General features: G+C 37.8%; 1 protein-coding gene across 7 annotated transcripts in view; it reads right to left on the reverse strand.

Moving 5' to 3' along the window:
- Window positions 1-1,012: 1,012 nt before the first annotated feature.
- The window catches only part of FAR1 (fatty acyl-CoA reductase 1), a 74,023-nt gene continuing 59,899 nt past the window's right edge, over window positions 1,013-15,136 (reverse strand). For 4 of the 7 annotated variants that reach the window (XM_057695166.1, XM_057695167.1, XM_057695161.1 and 1 more), the window contains one exon: window positions 12,172-15,039. In XM_057695166.1, coding sequence (XP_057551149.1) covers window positions 14,877-15,039 — 163 coding nt within the window. In that variant the 3' untranslated portion in view covers window positions 12,172-14,876. Of the gene's footprint in view, window positions 6,204-9,501; window positions 9,541-12,171; window positions 15,071-15,136 lie in introns of those variants that run through there. The other 3 variants (XM_057695163.1, XM_057695162.1, XM_057695165.1) reach the window with 3 other exon arrangements.

Raw genomic sequence — 15,136 nt, forward strand, 5'->3', positions numbered from 1 at the left:
TCATGGCTGATACGTTCCCCCGTGGGCTGACTTCTCAGTGCCTCCCACTTGCCTGACACTGACCTCTGGGCCCAGACGCAGTGGAAACAACTGACTAGCTGAGGCCCTCCTGCTGTGGGTCCAATCATCTGCTCAGGTCACACTGAGGGCTACTATTCTGTGAAGTCACCTCCACTGACTCTGAGTTCCTTGAGGACAGAGAAGGTGGTGTAGCCACAATCACCTTCCCAACGCCTGTCCAAGAACCTGGCACGGGAACATTTGTGGGTGGACCCATGGAGAGATGGACAGGTGGGTGGATAAATGGATCAATGCCTGCTGGAGTCCCTGCCATGACTTCACCCCAGTGAGGCTCCATGATAGTCCAGTTCTCACTACTTCCTGGTCTTTCAAAAGATGAGTCCAGTTGGCTCCAGAATTTCTATTTAGAAGGAGTAGCAATCAGGTTGGGAAGATTAGCAAGGGGATTTGTCTTAAAGTTGCATGTCCATGTAGAAAGAACATTTTTTGTATAGTAGACACGGAGGTTTACTACCACATTCCCCTTTGAGGGAGGACTTGCTGCTCAGCTGCAGGGAGTGTGGTCAGCAGACAGCCTTTGATGTCAGCTCCTGCAGGGTCTGCCTCAGCTGAAGAGCTGCCATATCTAAAATCATGCCCTCACCGGGGCAGCCTGTATCTGCTGACTGAGGGAGGTGGAGTATCTAGGCTCAGCCATTCTGACTTGATGCAAGGCATCTACGAGGCAATGCTGACTCCTCGGCTCCCTGCTGGAGGGCTGAGGCTCCATCAGGCCTCCAACACAGTTTGATTTCCACCTCTGCCAGTCCTGCCTCTGCTCCTCTTCACAGGCATAAATCCCTAACAGCTTGATCCCCAAACCCGAACCCAGGGTCTGTTCCCCAAAATCCAAACTGCCACATTTTAAAAAATTTAAAGATCAATACAAATATCAATATTTTCTAAAATTCTTGTATTCAAGCTTTTCATACATTTGAGAAAAATCGTCCCTACTGAAGAATACCAAGCGGTGGCTCGGGGGTGTTAGCGGAGATGATGGAGGAGCTAAAGGCCCTCCAGCCCTCCCTTTTCACCACACTGACATCCGGTAGAGTCCTCTGGTTTGGAAGGCCTGTGGGTACAGACAAACTTGGCAAGAGGTACATCAAGGACAGGCATCTGGGTGCCCCAGGTGGATCTAGGGGGAGAAAGGGAGTTGCAGATTTCTTCCTGGATCAGGCACCTCCCTAATCAGAAGGCTAAAAACAGTAGCAAGATCACCTGCTTCTCTCTCAGGAGGGACTGCCAGAACCTTGGGGAGCCCAGGATTGAGGGTGGTCTTGCTAGGTGGAGGAAACAGAGATCAGAGTCTGGAGCTACTGATGTGCCCAGAAATAATTGAGAGTCAGGATCTCACAGAGGAGGGAGCTGCACAGGGAAGGAGCTCCTGAAATCTGCATACAAACCCCCTTGGGTCTTTCGCCAAATACTAATCTGTAGATGCACAGAGCAAGATACCACAGGTCTGTCAGGAAAGTTATCCATTGGGGTCTCTATAAGCTAAATGAAGATTCTGAAGTGCTGAGATAATGGTGTTCTAGCTAGCCAGAATAAAGTGACACTCCAGACATTCAGTGGCGAGCTCAGAAGGGCCATATCTTAGAAGTAGGTCTGCTCTAGCCTTAGAATAAGGGCTACTATAGTCCGACCCTAACAAAGCTTAAAATCAAGTCCCAGTTGGATCACACTGATATGCCAATGCATTAACTGCCTAAAAGAACAAAAAACACTCTTTGAGGGAAGAAAACAAAATCCAGACTCTCAATAATGTAACACCCACATGGTTCAACAAGCAATAACAATCACTAGACATGGAAAGGAGTAGGAAAATGTGACCCATAACCAGGAGTAGCAACAACAAAAAACAAAACGGTCCAAAGAAACAGACTCTGAGAGGACACTGGAATTAACAGCCAAGGACTTTAAAACAGCTATTATAAATATATTTAAGATTAAAAAAAAAGATGGATACAAGGAATCTCAGCAAAGAAATGGAAACTCTCTCTCTCTCCCTATATATAGGGAGAGAGAGCAGAATGGAAATTCTAGAACTAAAAATTACAATATTTCAAATGAAATTTTACCAGATGGGCTTAACAGCAAATTGGACACTACAAAAAAAAAAAAAATCAGTATATTTGAAAACAGGTCAACAGAAACTATCCAAACTGAAATACAAAAGGTAAAAGGACTGAAAAATTAAACATGGCCTCAGTGACTTATGAGATAATATTAAGCAGTCTAATGTATGTACATATGGATTCTCAGAGGAAAAGAGAATAAAACTTGCACAGAAAAGATTTTGAAGAAATAATGGCCAACATTTTCTAAATTTGATTAAAACTATAAAGCCACAGACCCCAGAAGAAGCTCAATAAAACACAAGCAGTATAAACATTAAAAAACAAAAACAAAAACTAAACATCCATGAGTTTTAAATTGTTAGAACAAAATAAAGCAGCCAGAGAAAAACAGGCATGTTACATATAGGCGACCAATGATAAGAATAATCACTAATTTCTCACAGGAAGCAATGGAGATCAAAAGACAATAGAATGATATATTTAAAGTGCTAAAGAAATGAATTGCCAACCTAGGATTCTTATCCAAAGAAAACAGCCTATAAAATGAAGGTGACATATAGACATTTCCAGATAAACAAAGGCTGAAGAATTTATCCCCAGCAGATATGTTCATCACAAGATATGTTAATGTTTTCAAGCCAAAGGGAAATGGCAGCAGCTGGAAATATGAATCTACATTAAGAAACGAAGAATTCCAGAAATGTTACTTTTTCTTAAAGGTATTTTAAGAAAATACAAAGTCTTATTTTCATTACAAGAAAAGCAGCTGACTGTTTAAAGCAAAAATAGTAACAATTTATTACAGTTTATAACATTTGGGAAAGCAAAAAAAGAAAAAAAATGATAACAGTATCATGAAGAATGGGAAGGGTATAAATGGAAAATATACTGTTTTAAGGTTCTTATATGTTAAGTGGTGTAACATTAATTCCAAGTAGACTGTGATAAGTAGAAATATTAGCAAGCTGAATTCAGTAGTGTATACAAGACACTATATCAAAACTAAATTGGGTTTAATCCTAGAAAAGTGAGGCTGTTTTATCATTTAAAGTGGAATAATTCACTATTTGCAAATTAAAGGAGAAAAAACCAAATAATCATGTTTTTCCTGTTCTAGAATTGACCTTTTCCATCCTGACAAGCTAACTGTGCAACTTTTAACCAGGCCACTTAGAGATGCTTGACAAAATTCTGAGAGAAGACAGCAGATATACCGCACACATGCCATGTTTCCATTTTCTGTGCCCATGGCAGACATCACTAAGTGATCATGCCTCGCATTCTCTTCTGCTGAGCCTCTCTTGGGTCTCAAAATTTTTCTCAATGCAGATATCAGTTATCAACTGATGGTAATAATACCTAAGATAAAGTCTGTTTATGATTCTTATGGTTTGGACCAGAAGAATGAGAACGTGGAATGCAGTTTCATCAGAAGTCTGGGATCACTTAAGAATAGGTTAGGAGACTAATCTTATTATTATAAATAATAACTAATGATTATAATGACAACAGTAATAATGAATCAACACTATCAACTGCGTATCTCCAGATTTCCTACATAAGAAAAATTAGTAGCATCTGATTTTGGATATTTGCCATTGAAAGCATTCTTGGCACAGACTCGATGCCTAAACTGAAATGGGAAAGATGGGTGAGAGCAGACAAAATTTTGCAGGTAGAGGCACATCATGATCAAGACGAGAGGGATTAGAACTTTCGTAGAATAGCAAGTGGCTGGGGCATGAGGGATAGGAAAAAGTCTGAGGGGTGAGAATGTCCAGATGGTAACGAGCTTTAGAAATTGTGTTATGAAGTACAAACTTGATCCTGGGGGCAGTGTACAAATGGGAAGTCACTTAGGAGTTTTAAGTATGGAAATAACGTATCAGAATTGTGATTCAGAAAGACCATTCAGTTGCTGAAGAGAGCATGCTCTGGAGAGGAACCAGACTAGAGGCATGGAAATCAGTTAGAAAAAATCATCATCCAGGTAAGAGAAATGTTGGTCTCTGGACAACAGAGGTAGCAATGAAGATGGAAGGAAGTTAACCTATCTGCAATGTTAAGGGAACAGAATGGCAAAGATTTGGTGACTGATGCAAAGATTAGTATAGAGAGGGAAGAGCAAAAAATGATTCCCATTTCTAGTTTACCCGGGTGGATGATAGGGTCCATCTGATGGGACAGAAGAGGAGAGTTTGGAGGACAAGGAGAAAAATATGAGATAATTTCCATTTGGGGACAGCCCTGAAGTCTCTTCTAGAGCGGAGTTCACCTTAAGGAATGGATGAAGGGCTCTCTACTGAAGTACTACGACTTCGACTCCACTGTCTGACATACAACAGTGTGTGTGTGTGTTTGTGTGTGCGCACGCGCGCATGTGTCTGTGTTGGGAATGAGATGTATAGATAGAGGAAGACAGACTAGGTGGAAAGAGTGAAGTGTTGTTTTTGTTTTTGTTTTTTCAGAAAAAGAATTTGTCTTCTAGGTGTTGGTGAGCTGACCAAATCTGCAAATTAGCGATCGGTTCCACAGTGATATATATGGAAGAGCAAGGATGATTCCCATGTAATGATGGTGTGCCCATATCAGGTACTGAGAAAGGAAGTAGTAGCCAACTTGAAAAGTGAGAAAGGCAGTGAACATGTTTTCAGGACCAGTCAGTAGACTTTATTCCACCACATTTGGGGTCCTGAACTGTGTTTGTGGAAGATACCAGCACTGCCAAGATGTGGATGAGGAGCTGCATCCAAGCCAGACAGGAAACAGATTCCATACCGAGAGAAGTAATAGAGGTCAAGGAAGGAACAAAAGCATGAGCAGGGTTAAAGCAACAATGAGAGATGGTGAAGCACAGGGACTCCCAAGAGTGGAGAGCTGCAGGTAAGGCGAGGAGGCGATGACTGAAATTCTGAGAAATGTGGAGCTATACCCAAGCGAGGCCACCCTACAGCAGCAGTCGCATTTGGTAGAGGAGTGCAACCACTGCCAAACCAGAGACGAGAGAGAGTGACTGAGGAATACACAGCCCTGTCCTTTCTCTCCTCCTGTCCTCTACTTGTGTCGGTGCCTCTCACAGGCTGAAACCAACTGGAAGCCAGAAAGCAAGGGAATCCAAATGTGTCATCCACAAAGGTCAGCTTGATGTGGCAAAGAGCAGCGTGGAGAAGAGAGTGTGGGTCTGCACGGGCAAAGAAGAGCATTCAGCACAGGAAATTTCTCCTTCAGGGAAAAGTGCAGGGGGTGGGGGTGCCTCTAAAGTGAGGACGGTGAGTCAGAATTAGAAACTCAACTTTAACTAGAAAGTTCTAACCAAGGAAAAAAGGTAAAAAGTAACCAGATTTATTTTGGCAAAAAAACACAAAACACCATTTAAGCCCAGTGTGGGGATGCAGGGTGAACCTGCCAACTGAATGTGGAAACACTGTACTTTGAAAATGTCAAAGAGTGAGAAAGCTGTACAGAATGCCTGGCAAAGCAAAGAATCAGATCTAGAGCTAAGAATCTGTGATCTAACAATATTTAAATACACGTATTCTGCAATTTCTAGTTGTAAGTGAAAGCTTCCTGAAGATTTTTCATTCTGAGGCAAGAGACTTGTTCAAAAATTAAGATGAGGAAGATTTTAAATGTATGTGTGTGAGGGTGGGATGATTTCCAGAATTTGCTTCTGGATAGTTTAAGGCTCTTCCAAATTACAGGCCACTGATCACCCCATGCCTTTAATTTTTCAGGGCTGAGGACTATAGAGCTAATGGAATGTGAAATGCTCCGGGAGCCAAGTTATATAAATAACCTCTCTCTCCCTGAAAGAAGACAGATCATTATAGCACATAAAGAGGGTGAGCTGTCTCAACGTGTGCCTAATAAATCTGTGGGAATGGATAATTTGGGAACTGGCTACCTTTAAAGAATTCTTCTGTCCGTGGGTGAAATGACCAAGTGGGACTTCTCTTCCTGGATGAGGAAGTTTTGAAGGGCCCACATTTTATCCAGTGTTGATTGCAGATAAGCCACAGTGGAGAAGGGTGCTCAATTAGGGTGAAAATAATATTAACACTGCAAGGCAAAAAGAGAACTGGTTTCTTATACTTTTATTCAATATATTCAAAATGTATTTTTTAAGGAAAAAAGTGATATCAGAAATGGGGAAATCATAGCATAAAACTGGAGACTATAAATTGCATTGCATTAATATAACTCACTCTGTAATTATTCTGTAGTTTTATTCATTAGGCATATTTGGTGATTTTGAAGAAATACTATGTACCACACACTTTATATTTATTTTATCATTTAATCCTTACAAACAACTTTCCAGGCAGGTATTTTACAAACGTGGAAACAGGCTGAGAGGTTAAAATGACTCCTTCATAGTCACACAGCTGGCGAGTGGCAGTTGATTCATATCTACTCTCACAACAAAACTAATGCTTTTTCCACTATACAATTCTGCTTCTCTGTCCTTACGGTAGTTTTGTTATAATAGTTTTTTGTTTGTCTTTTTTTAATTTTAGAAGTGACTATGTACTTGTGCTCCACAGTTACCATGGAACAGTGTGTCAGAAAAGCAGAGATGAAGTATTCATTTTCAAGAATAATCTCTGAGTATTCCTTTTGGCACTGTCTAATCTTTGACTGCTTTTTTTTTTTTTTTTTTTTTTTAGTGTTCACTATTATTATTATTATTTTGGCTGTGCCACGTAGCTTGCAGAATCTTAGTTCCCGACTAGGGATTGAAACCGGACTCAGTGAAAGCACTGAGTCCTAACCACTGGGCTGCCAGGGAATTCCACTTACTTATTTTTTAAAGCAGCAAATCCTTCATGTGTGGACCTTATAGGAATTCAGTCTCCTAGAAGGAGTATTAGTCCAATTCCCTGCAAGAAGAAAGTCAGATGATCCTGGAAGATGCACAGTAGCTGGAAAGAGAGTTTTCAAATGAGAAACGAGGAAGACAAGAGCAGACAGAGAACTGTCAAGGAACTATGTGATAAAAGGCAGAGTAGTAATGGGACCAGGGTGGGCAAACAAGCAGTAGTGACTCTCAAGCGGATGAGGCTAAGTTTATACTATGTTACCTGGGCTTTTTGAAGAAGTTCCAGAGTTGGAGTTTTAAAATCCTCCAAGTCAACATTTTCCCCTTGCATTTATTTTTTCTGCATTAAGAGAAAAAAAGGTTTCCTTTCAGACAAAAGGGATTCCTCCCAGGATGTCCAACCTAGGGGATGGTTCTGTGTGTCTTTTTGAGATTATGCTAATATGTGTGCCAAGGAGGATCTCTGGATACTCCAGGATACCAGTACTGACATTTCTTGAAGAATCTGTCCTTATGCTCTTTGATGACCTAGAATTTTACGGTCAGTTAAACAGAGTATGGATATATAGCTTGCAGGTAAAATGCATCTGACAATAAGAGGTAGGAGGGTGCTCATAGCATGGTATAAGTTAGAACAATACTGAAATTATACAGTGAGGAAATTGAGAGTTGAAGTGAATGTCAGAGCAGGGAGAGCATTTCATAGAGTGTACTGAACATTACCTCTTATGTCAGAAGGAAAAAATTCAAAAATTGGCCTAGGCCTACAAGATCTTTCTGGTATACTGGGAAAGAAGGCAGATATAGCCAGGTCAAAATGTGCCATTAGGCCATTCTACTGTGCTGCCAGATGTTACATGCACAGTCCACTCTCCCAGTGGCTTTAGCACCACTGAGCTAAGCAGATCATAAAGCTTATCCAGGGTTTTTCTGATCTAAAGCACACAACACTAGGAATCACCACACACCAGGAATCAAGCTGCCCTTCAATCTAGACTAGATTTCTTTGGATAAATGTCTTCATAAGCAAAAACTCTATAAGTAGAACAGGCATCAGAACTAGTACTTTATGATCTATTAAAAATTCAGAAGGTTGTATTTAGCATGACTTTCTTTACATTAGTGGATAACAAACAGCCAATCAATGCTTACTGAATAAAAGACTTAGTAAAGTTTGTCAACTGTGGAGTTTCTAACTTGGGGCATTTGTACTGTCTTCTGTTAGCATCTCTAGGTGAGGGGGAAAAAAAGAGGTTATTGGTGTCAACTTTTATATTCCTTTTGGCAAATTCTTTTCGATTGCAAAATTTTTTATTATTTATGAAAAAGAGGCTTAATTCTGGGGCTGAGAGAGCAAGGACAAACTTCATGTTATCAGTTAAGCTGAGACACTTACTGAGTAACTTCTATGTGCCAAGTGCCTTAAAAAAATAGGCCCTGCCCTGTGGGAGAGCTCACAATCGTATGGAGGAAACAAAGTAAACAGGTATTTTCAATCTAATGGGGGTAGGTCCTGTTTTCATATAGCTTAAGGCAAATTCCCAATCATTTAAGATTTTCTCAAGTAGAACATTCTAAAATTAGCAATACTTTCAACTGCCTGCATGCTACGGTAATTATAAGAAGTTTCCATGGCACAGGCTCTAGAACTCAGCTTTAAGGACAGAAACACCTTCTCAATCTACCAAGAGTTGAGCACTCTCTGTGGGAGCTGACTCTTCATAAACTCACAGTTAATTGATGTATAATGTGGTCATTATAATGGGAATTATGATGGGAAACTAAGCTAGCTGGAGGACTGTGGTTACTTGGTTGCACAGAAAGGACATACACTCATGGCTGGTACCATGAGTAAAGACCGACTAAGAAACTAGTAAGCACAGAAGTGAATATATTTACCAAGTTCACCAAAAACATAACAAAGACCTGGACATTTTCAAGAGCTATCATAGCATAAGTTGTTCTCTAGTCATGAGAAAAAATGCCATCTCAAGATCTGGAGTTAAAAACCCAGAATGGACTTTTTTTTTTTTAAATGCTTTTGTCATTTTTCCAGATTCCATGCATCCTCATCTGTAAGTTACTTTAAAATAAAAACTTTTGCTTTGGTTTACAAAAAACTCAGGTTCATTGCAGAAAACGTGGAAAATATGAAAGAAGAGGGATAAAAAGCTAGACGACCCATAATTATCACAGAAGGCTAACTGCTTGAACACTTTGGCATTATTCCTATGAGGCCAGACCTTTTCCCATCTATTACTATGTGTTTTGTGTCATGTTTTATATACTCATTTTTGGTTTCAAGTGGGACTTTTCAGACCTTGTCTCAGGTCCTAGGAATGTCCTCTCCTTGGACCTTGCTGGGATCTCACGAAGACTGACTAGCCAGACCAGAAGTTCTCCAGCTTCAGCATGCATCGCGATAACCTGGAGGGCGTGTCAGAACAGGCTGCTGGGCCCCACCCCAGCCTCTGATTCAGGAAGTCTGGGGGGTGTCTGAAAGCTGCATTCCTGCTGAGTTCCCAGGGTGATGCGGATGCTGCTGGTCTAGAATCACGCTTTGAGAATCACAGAAAACTGAGAAACAGAGAGACCAGCTGTTTAAACACTTGGGTGGTTTGTTCTCAAAAACTCTTAGTGACACTATTTGAGTAGAATGTTTTCTCTTAAATTGACTTCATTTAGGAAATAAGTAGAATAGGTCAGTTCATTGAAAGTCCAAATTCGAATCCTATTTAATAGGAACTGGGTGTGCTCTGGCTAGCAGAACCTTCTGAGTATTTCCGACCACAGCCATTCCACATTCCATAGTGAATTCTGAGCATGCAAAGGCCCTTAGTTGGCCCCCATTGCCTCCCCAGCCTCATCTTCCCTCGGTCATCCTCCCCTTTCGCATCAAAATATTTCCTCACAGCTCCCCACGCTTCCCTTTACACATGCCCTTCTCTGTATCTGGAATGCCCCCTTCCCAGCATTCCTGCAGTCTGCCTTAAAACCACAATTCAGATGCCATGTCTGTATGAGCTCTTCCCTGAAACACTAAGCAGTAAATCACTCCTTTGTGCTTTTAGTATTTTGTTCTTTTCTTTACATGTTATATTAAAACTATGTTTATTTACCTACGTTAAGTCATACAACCCTAAAGGTTAGGTAGTGTGTCATATTCCAATCTGAACCAGTGACAAGTTTACAGTGTGCTGAGTGATACAGACAGATAAACAGATGATTGCAGTATATAAAACACAGTGCCTAACCCAACATGTGAGAGAAACTCTCTGAATGGTCCAGAGGCATGTGTTCCTATAGGGAAAGACAGCAGAGTGTGATGGACAAGTGTAGCAGGCTTTGGAGCTAGGCTAACTGAGTTCAAACCTTGGCTCTGCCACTAGAAGTTAACATAGATAAATTACTAATGTCACACACCTTAGTTACCACACCTATAAAACATAAGTAACACAGGTGCCCTCCTCAAAGTGTTGCTGTAAGGCACAAATGGGTTAATACATGTAAAATGCTTAGAGTAGTGCCTGGCACAATAGTGAGCACTCAACAAGTGTTCACTAGCGTTATTTCTACAGTGTAAAAGGCGCAAGCTGATTTTCCTCTCAAGAAATCAACAACCCAGTTGGGGAAAATGACAGAAACCTGTGAAAGATGTAACATAAAGCAGAAAAGTAGGTATTATATGTCAAAAAATCGAGTACTGATGAAATAAATATATATTCTCCTGGGAAGACTATTATTTTAAATAAAATCCCATTCATCTGTTTGTTTAGGTCCAGGTATGTTTATTAAAAAGTAAAACAAAAAAAGCAGCTCTAATACTAGGTTAAGTCATATCAGATTATCTCTGTAGTTCAAAGACCATCAAGTATAAGCATTGTTATGTGTTTCAACCTAACACTTTCTAAGGGAAGTCCCTGCCCCTCTTCATCTAGTATAGAAGTATAGGTATTTTTTACAATCACCAACCTAATTTTTTTAATCCAGATATTTCACAAAAGCAACCGACAGCCTCATAATGACAACAGCATACATGGATAATGTTGAATTTTCATAGAATGAAATTAAAAGTGCCATAAGCTACACAGGGTGTATTTCCTCTGTCCTCTTTCTATTATTTTGGTGTCATTTCAATTATCACTGAACCTGTAGATGCTTTGCTCTTTAAAAGCTCTCACCAGAATGAATGAATGATTAAATAAATAAATAGTATAGGTATTGTAGGTGATCTGTGACAAAGGAAGCAAGGAAGGGAGAGAGGGAGAGAAAGAAAACGACAATCATAGCCTTATTTGTCCGCCATAAAGATATTGAACTTGTATTTGTCACTTTACACTTTTCTATATAAATATATTTTATAGCCATCAACTTGCAAAGCAGCACGTCAAACTTAATGTTACTCAAATTTTTCTTTAATAAAGAAAAATCAAAGGAATTATTTAACAAATATGCTCAAATGACAAAGATGATTTGTTTAGGAATCTTAAGGGTAGCAGAGATGTACACCAAGAGAGTACCACCATTAAAAAAAAAAGGACATTCATTCTATGACTAGAAAATGTCAAGATAAAAATATTAATTCAATAAGAAAATATTTCATATTTCTTTCATCACAGACTGTAAATTTAATTAACTCATTTCTATATCAAGTTATGCAGTATACATTCCTTTCTCTAGTTCCTCATGCAAAAGATTAGGGAGTTTTTCTCAAGTCAGTGCTAATATTCTTGGAGTCAGCCTAGAAGAGTTTGGCTTGGAAGGCCTTTTATATTCACCTATACCCCAGTCTGATATCAGCTCTCTCCTTTTTTACAGTTACCCTCTATTACTAATGAATGATTCCTTGTACTTACTCAATAGACAAATTACAGCACATGTATTTATAAATTAATATAATATTATTCAATGTGGAGGAGAATAGCTGGAGCCTAATGACACCCTGGCACTGCTTTCAGAAAAACCACCTCATTCCAACTAATAAATAAAAATAATACTTTAACAAAAAGTATTCATCCTGCCTATATGCTTCCCCTAAAATGCTATATAAGAGACTTAGAATTCAATAAAATTAGGGTACAAAAAGTAATGAGTACACCTTAAAAAAGGTAAGAAGTAAAAGTGAGAACTATTTCCTATAATCCTAACCACATTACTTCACGAGTAATTTTCAGGACAATTATTGTAAAAATACAATAAATACTATAATGGAAATATAGGGATTCATTTATTACTTTTTGGTTTACAAACAAAGGCACCCAATAATGCTTCTATTTATTTCTTATAAAAAGACTATCGATTTACATTTAAAACAAAAAGCAAAAAACCCTGAACCAGTTTCTACAGACAAGCACAAAAAAGAGAGAGAAATAAGATTTTTTCCTCCCTGCTTCCAAGCTTCATTACATAGATTTAGAAAATGTTTATTTTATACCATCCTTAAGTTAAAGAATGTATTGCCATGCTTCTCTGTATTGAGTTTTTGAACATATTAATGTTGCCAAGTCAAGTTTAAATATAGTTACAATGACTTCATAACTGACAAATGCATATGCCAGAATTGTAAGAATGAAGAGTGAATAGGAGAAAAAAAACAGTGTTTAAGATATAGCTTTATCAAATGAGTTAAATGAAATATTAGATTTATTTAACAGGCTATCCTGTTAAAATTTGAGTTTATGTGTAAAACGGAACTAAAAACCATGTATAGCAAATGACATAAATGCAAATGATTTCCAACATCTTTATGTTTGAGTTAAGCTTAAAGTCAAGTTGGTGAGTTAGGACTTTAAGTTCCAGAATGACATATTAATTTATTCATTAGCTTTCTTTTGACAAAAGAATTCTAAACACACAAAATTAATGCAGTGGCCTCAGCACTATCCCAGTTATCATTTCTTTAAGTTAGATTACAAGAACAATGACAGAATTCAGAGACATACAGCTCCCATGTACTTCACATGCCTGCTGAAGTTGTATCTGATTCTTTTGCAAGATACAAAGACAATTCATCTGATTCTAAATATATTCAGCAGATGTACAAAAATCATAAAATTTTAGCATGTTTTCAACACATTATGGAAATGTATTTGGAGAGATGGAGTACTCAATGTATAGAGCATTTATAGTTAATTATGTGGGCCACTTTAAATCAAAGGCATCATCATTTATTCCATTTTTAGACACTGCCCTGGTCTCTCACACCTTATACAAAGTATGGTCCTAGACCAGAGACTTTAGTATCATTGCAAAGAATACATATATATTTATATTTATATACATATTTCTTTTAAAATAATGTTTTAAAAGTTTTACTACAGAAAATCTGGCTTCAACATGGAAGCATTTTCCTTTTCAAGATTATACACCTGCATTAGAAGAAGGTGATTTCCTTTACATTTAGTTTTTTCACAATAACAAAATAAATTTCTTGTACACTGCATTTAAATTGATGAAGAAAATTAAGATGTAAAACTCTATGTAACTTTTTGTACTGTGAACTGACTTCATTAAACATATTTGAGATTCATTGTTAATGACTTAAATATAGTACAACTTGATCAGCTAAATTAGAACATGTTATGCTGATCTGTTAAACCAAATGTGTGTTAAAACAGTAAGGAGAGTTAACTACTATTACGATATAAAGGGAATCATAATGTATCATTAAAATATACATCAATTTTCTTGCTATTACTTGTTTCTATAATGCATTTCTTTCTAAAAGCTAAAACCACATGCAGAAAAAAATAAATGATATCTTTAAACTCATTCAACAGTTTGCTACTTTATGTGGTATGTAAATAAAGTTCTTTATTTTATACACATTATTTTATGCATTATTTTATTTTTCTGGAAGAAATTCAGCTCTCAAGGTCAACAGTTAGTATGTGTTTACACACATATGAGAACATTTTCTTAATGTTATGACTACCTGCAAATACATTCTTCCATAATAATGTACTTTCAGTTCTCACTGGAAAGACCGTATAAGCCTTTTAAAGTCCTATTAATAAAATTTATAAAGGGAGGAGAGCACAAGTATGGTGAATTCCTCCCTGCACCCACACCTGCTTGTCAAAGTCTCAAGTAATCATCCAGCTTCAAAATAGGAACAAAATGTCACAGAATTGATTTTTATGTGGTCAAGAAAAATGTATTCCTATTCTTTTTGATACTAATAGTCTTACTGAATTTTCATTTTCCTTCTAAAAACATATAGCATATTTGATATGGATTCTCAAACTCATTTAGATCTAGTAGGGCCTCTATAATAATATATAGCCTTCTGATTATGAAAGCAACTGATTGCTTAGAGAAAAATGATATGCATCAGACCTTTAATCAGAGAAAGAAAAATGAGAACGTGCCTCTCATGTTTGAGAACACTCAATAACTTAAAAGATAAGGTGAAAAGAGTTTTGCTGTAATTTTAACAAAACTAAAACCCACTTCAACTAATGAAAAAATCAAACACTGAAGAATCAAATACCTACCAACTTAGCTAGTATTCCTGTCCAAATAAGTGCCTTCCACTGCACTAATTATAATTAGAAAATTACTATATGTTAAGGCATATTTTAATTAATATGTTCCAGAATTGCACAGTTATACTGGTCAGTGTTCCTATTTCCCCACTCCTACCCTCACCCAACCCCTTTTCCCCAGGGATCAAAATGTTAAGTCATGGTTTTGGTGCCTATTATAGATTTGAGCTGGCATACCACAGTGTATTCACTAGGTTTTTATGAGCATACATTAAAATGTTACATAAAATGTACCATAATTTACTCCATACTCTGAGCTAAGATGGTTTAATGTCTCGACAAAAGGTGAAATGACTTAAGTACATTTTACATTTTGTGCATTTAGACCACCATATGCATAGATGTTCTAATGCTAAATTCTTGTCTTCAGTATCTCATAGTGCTGGATGCTCGGAAGTAAGACAGAAACTTGTAACACAGACTAACCACAAAGTACCAGATGTTTCTTGCCATTTGTGATCTTGCAATAAAAATGCGCCAAATCAGGATCACAAGGATAGTATTGAAACCATAACGTATGTTCCTCAACCTGGAAAGCAAATCAAGAGATGTATTGAATACTATTTTCTAGAATAAAATATTGTTGGACAGCAGATAATTCATGCTCAGTTTTTAATCTAATCAAA

This window comes from Hippopotamus amphibius, chromosome 9 (genome assembly GCF_030028045.1).
Source record: "Hippopotamus amphibius kiboko isolate mHipAmp2 chromosome 9, mHipAmp2.hap2, whole genome shotgun sequence".
Classification (NCBI taxonomy): Eukaryota; Metazoa; Chordata; class Mammalia; order Artiodactyla; family Hippopotamidae; genus Hippopotamus; species Hippopotamus amphibius.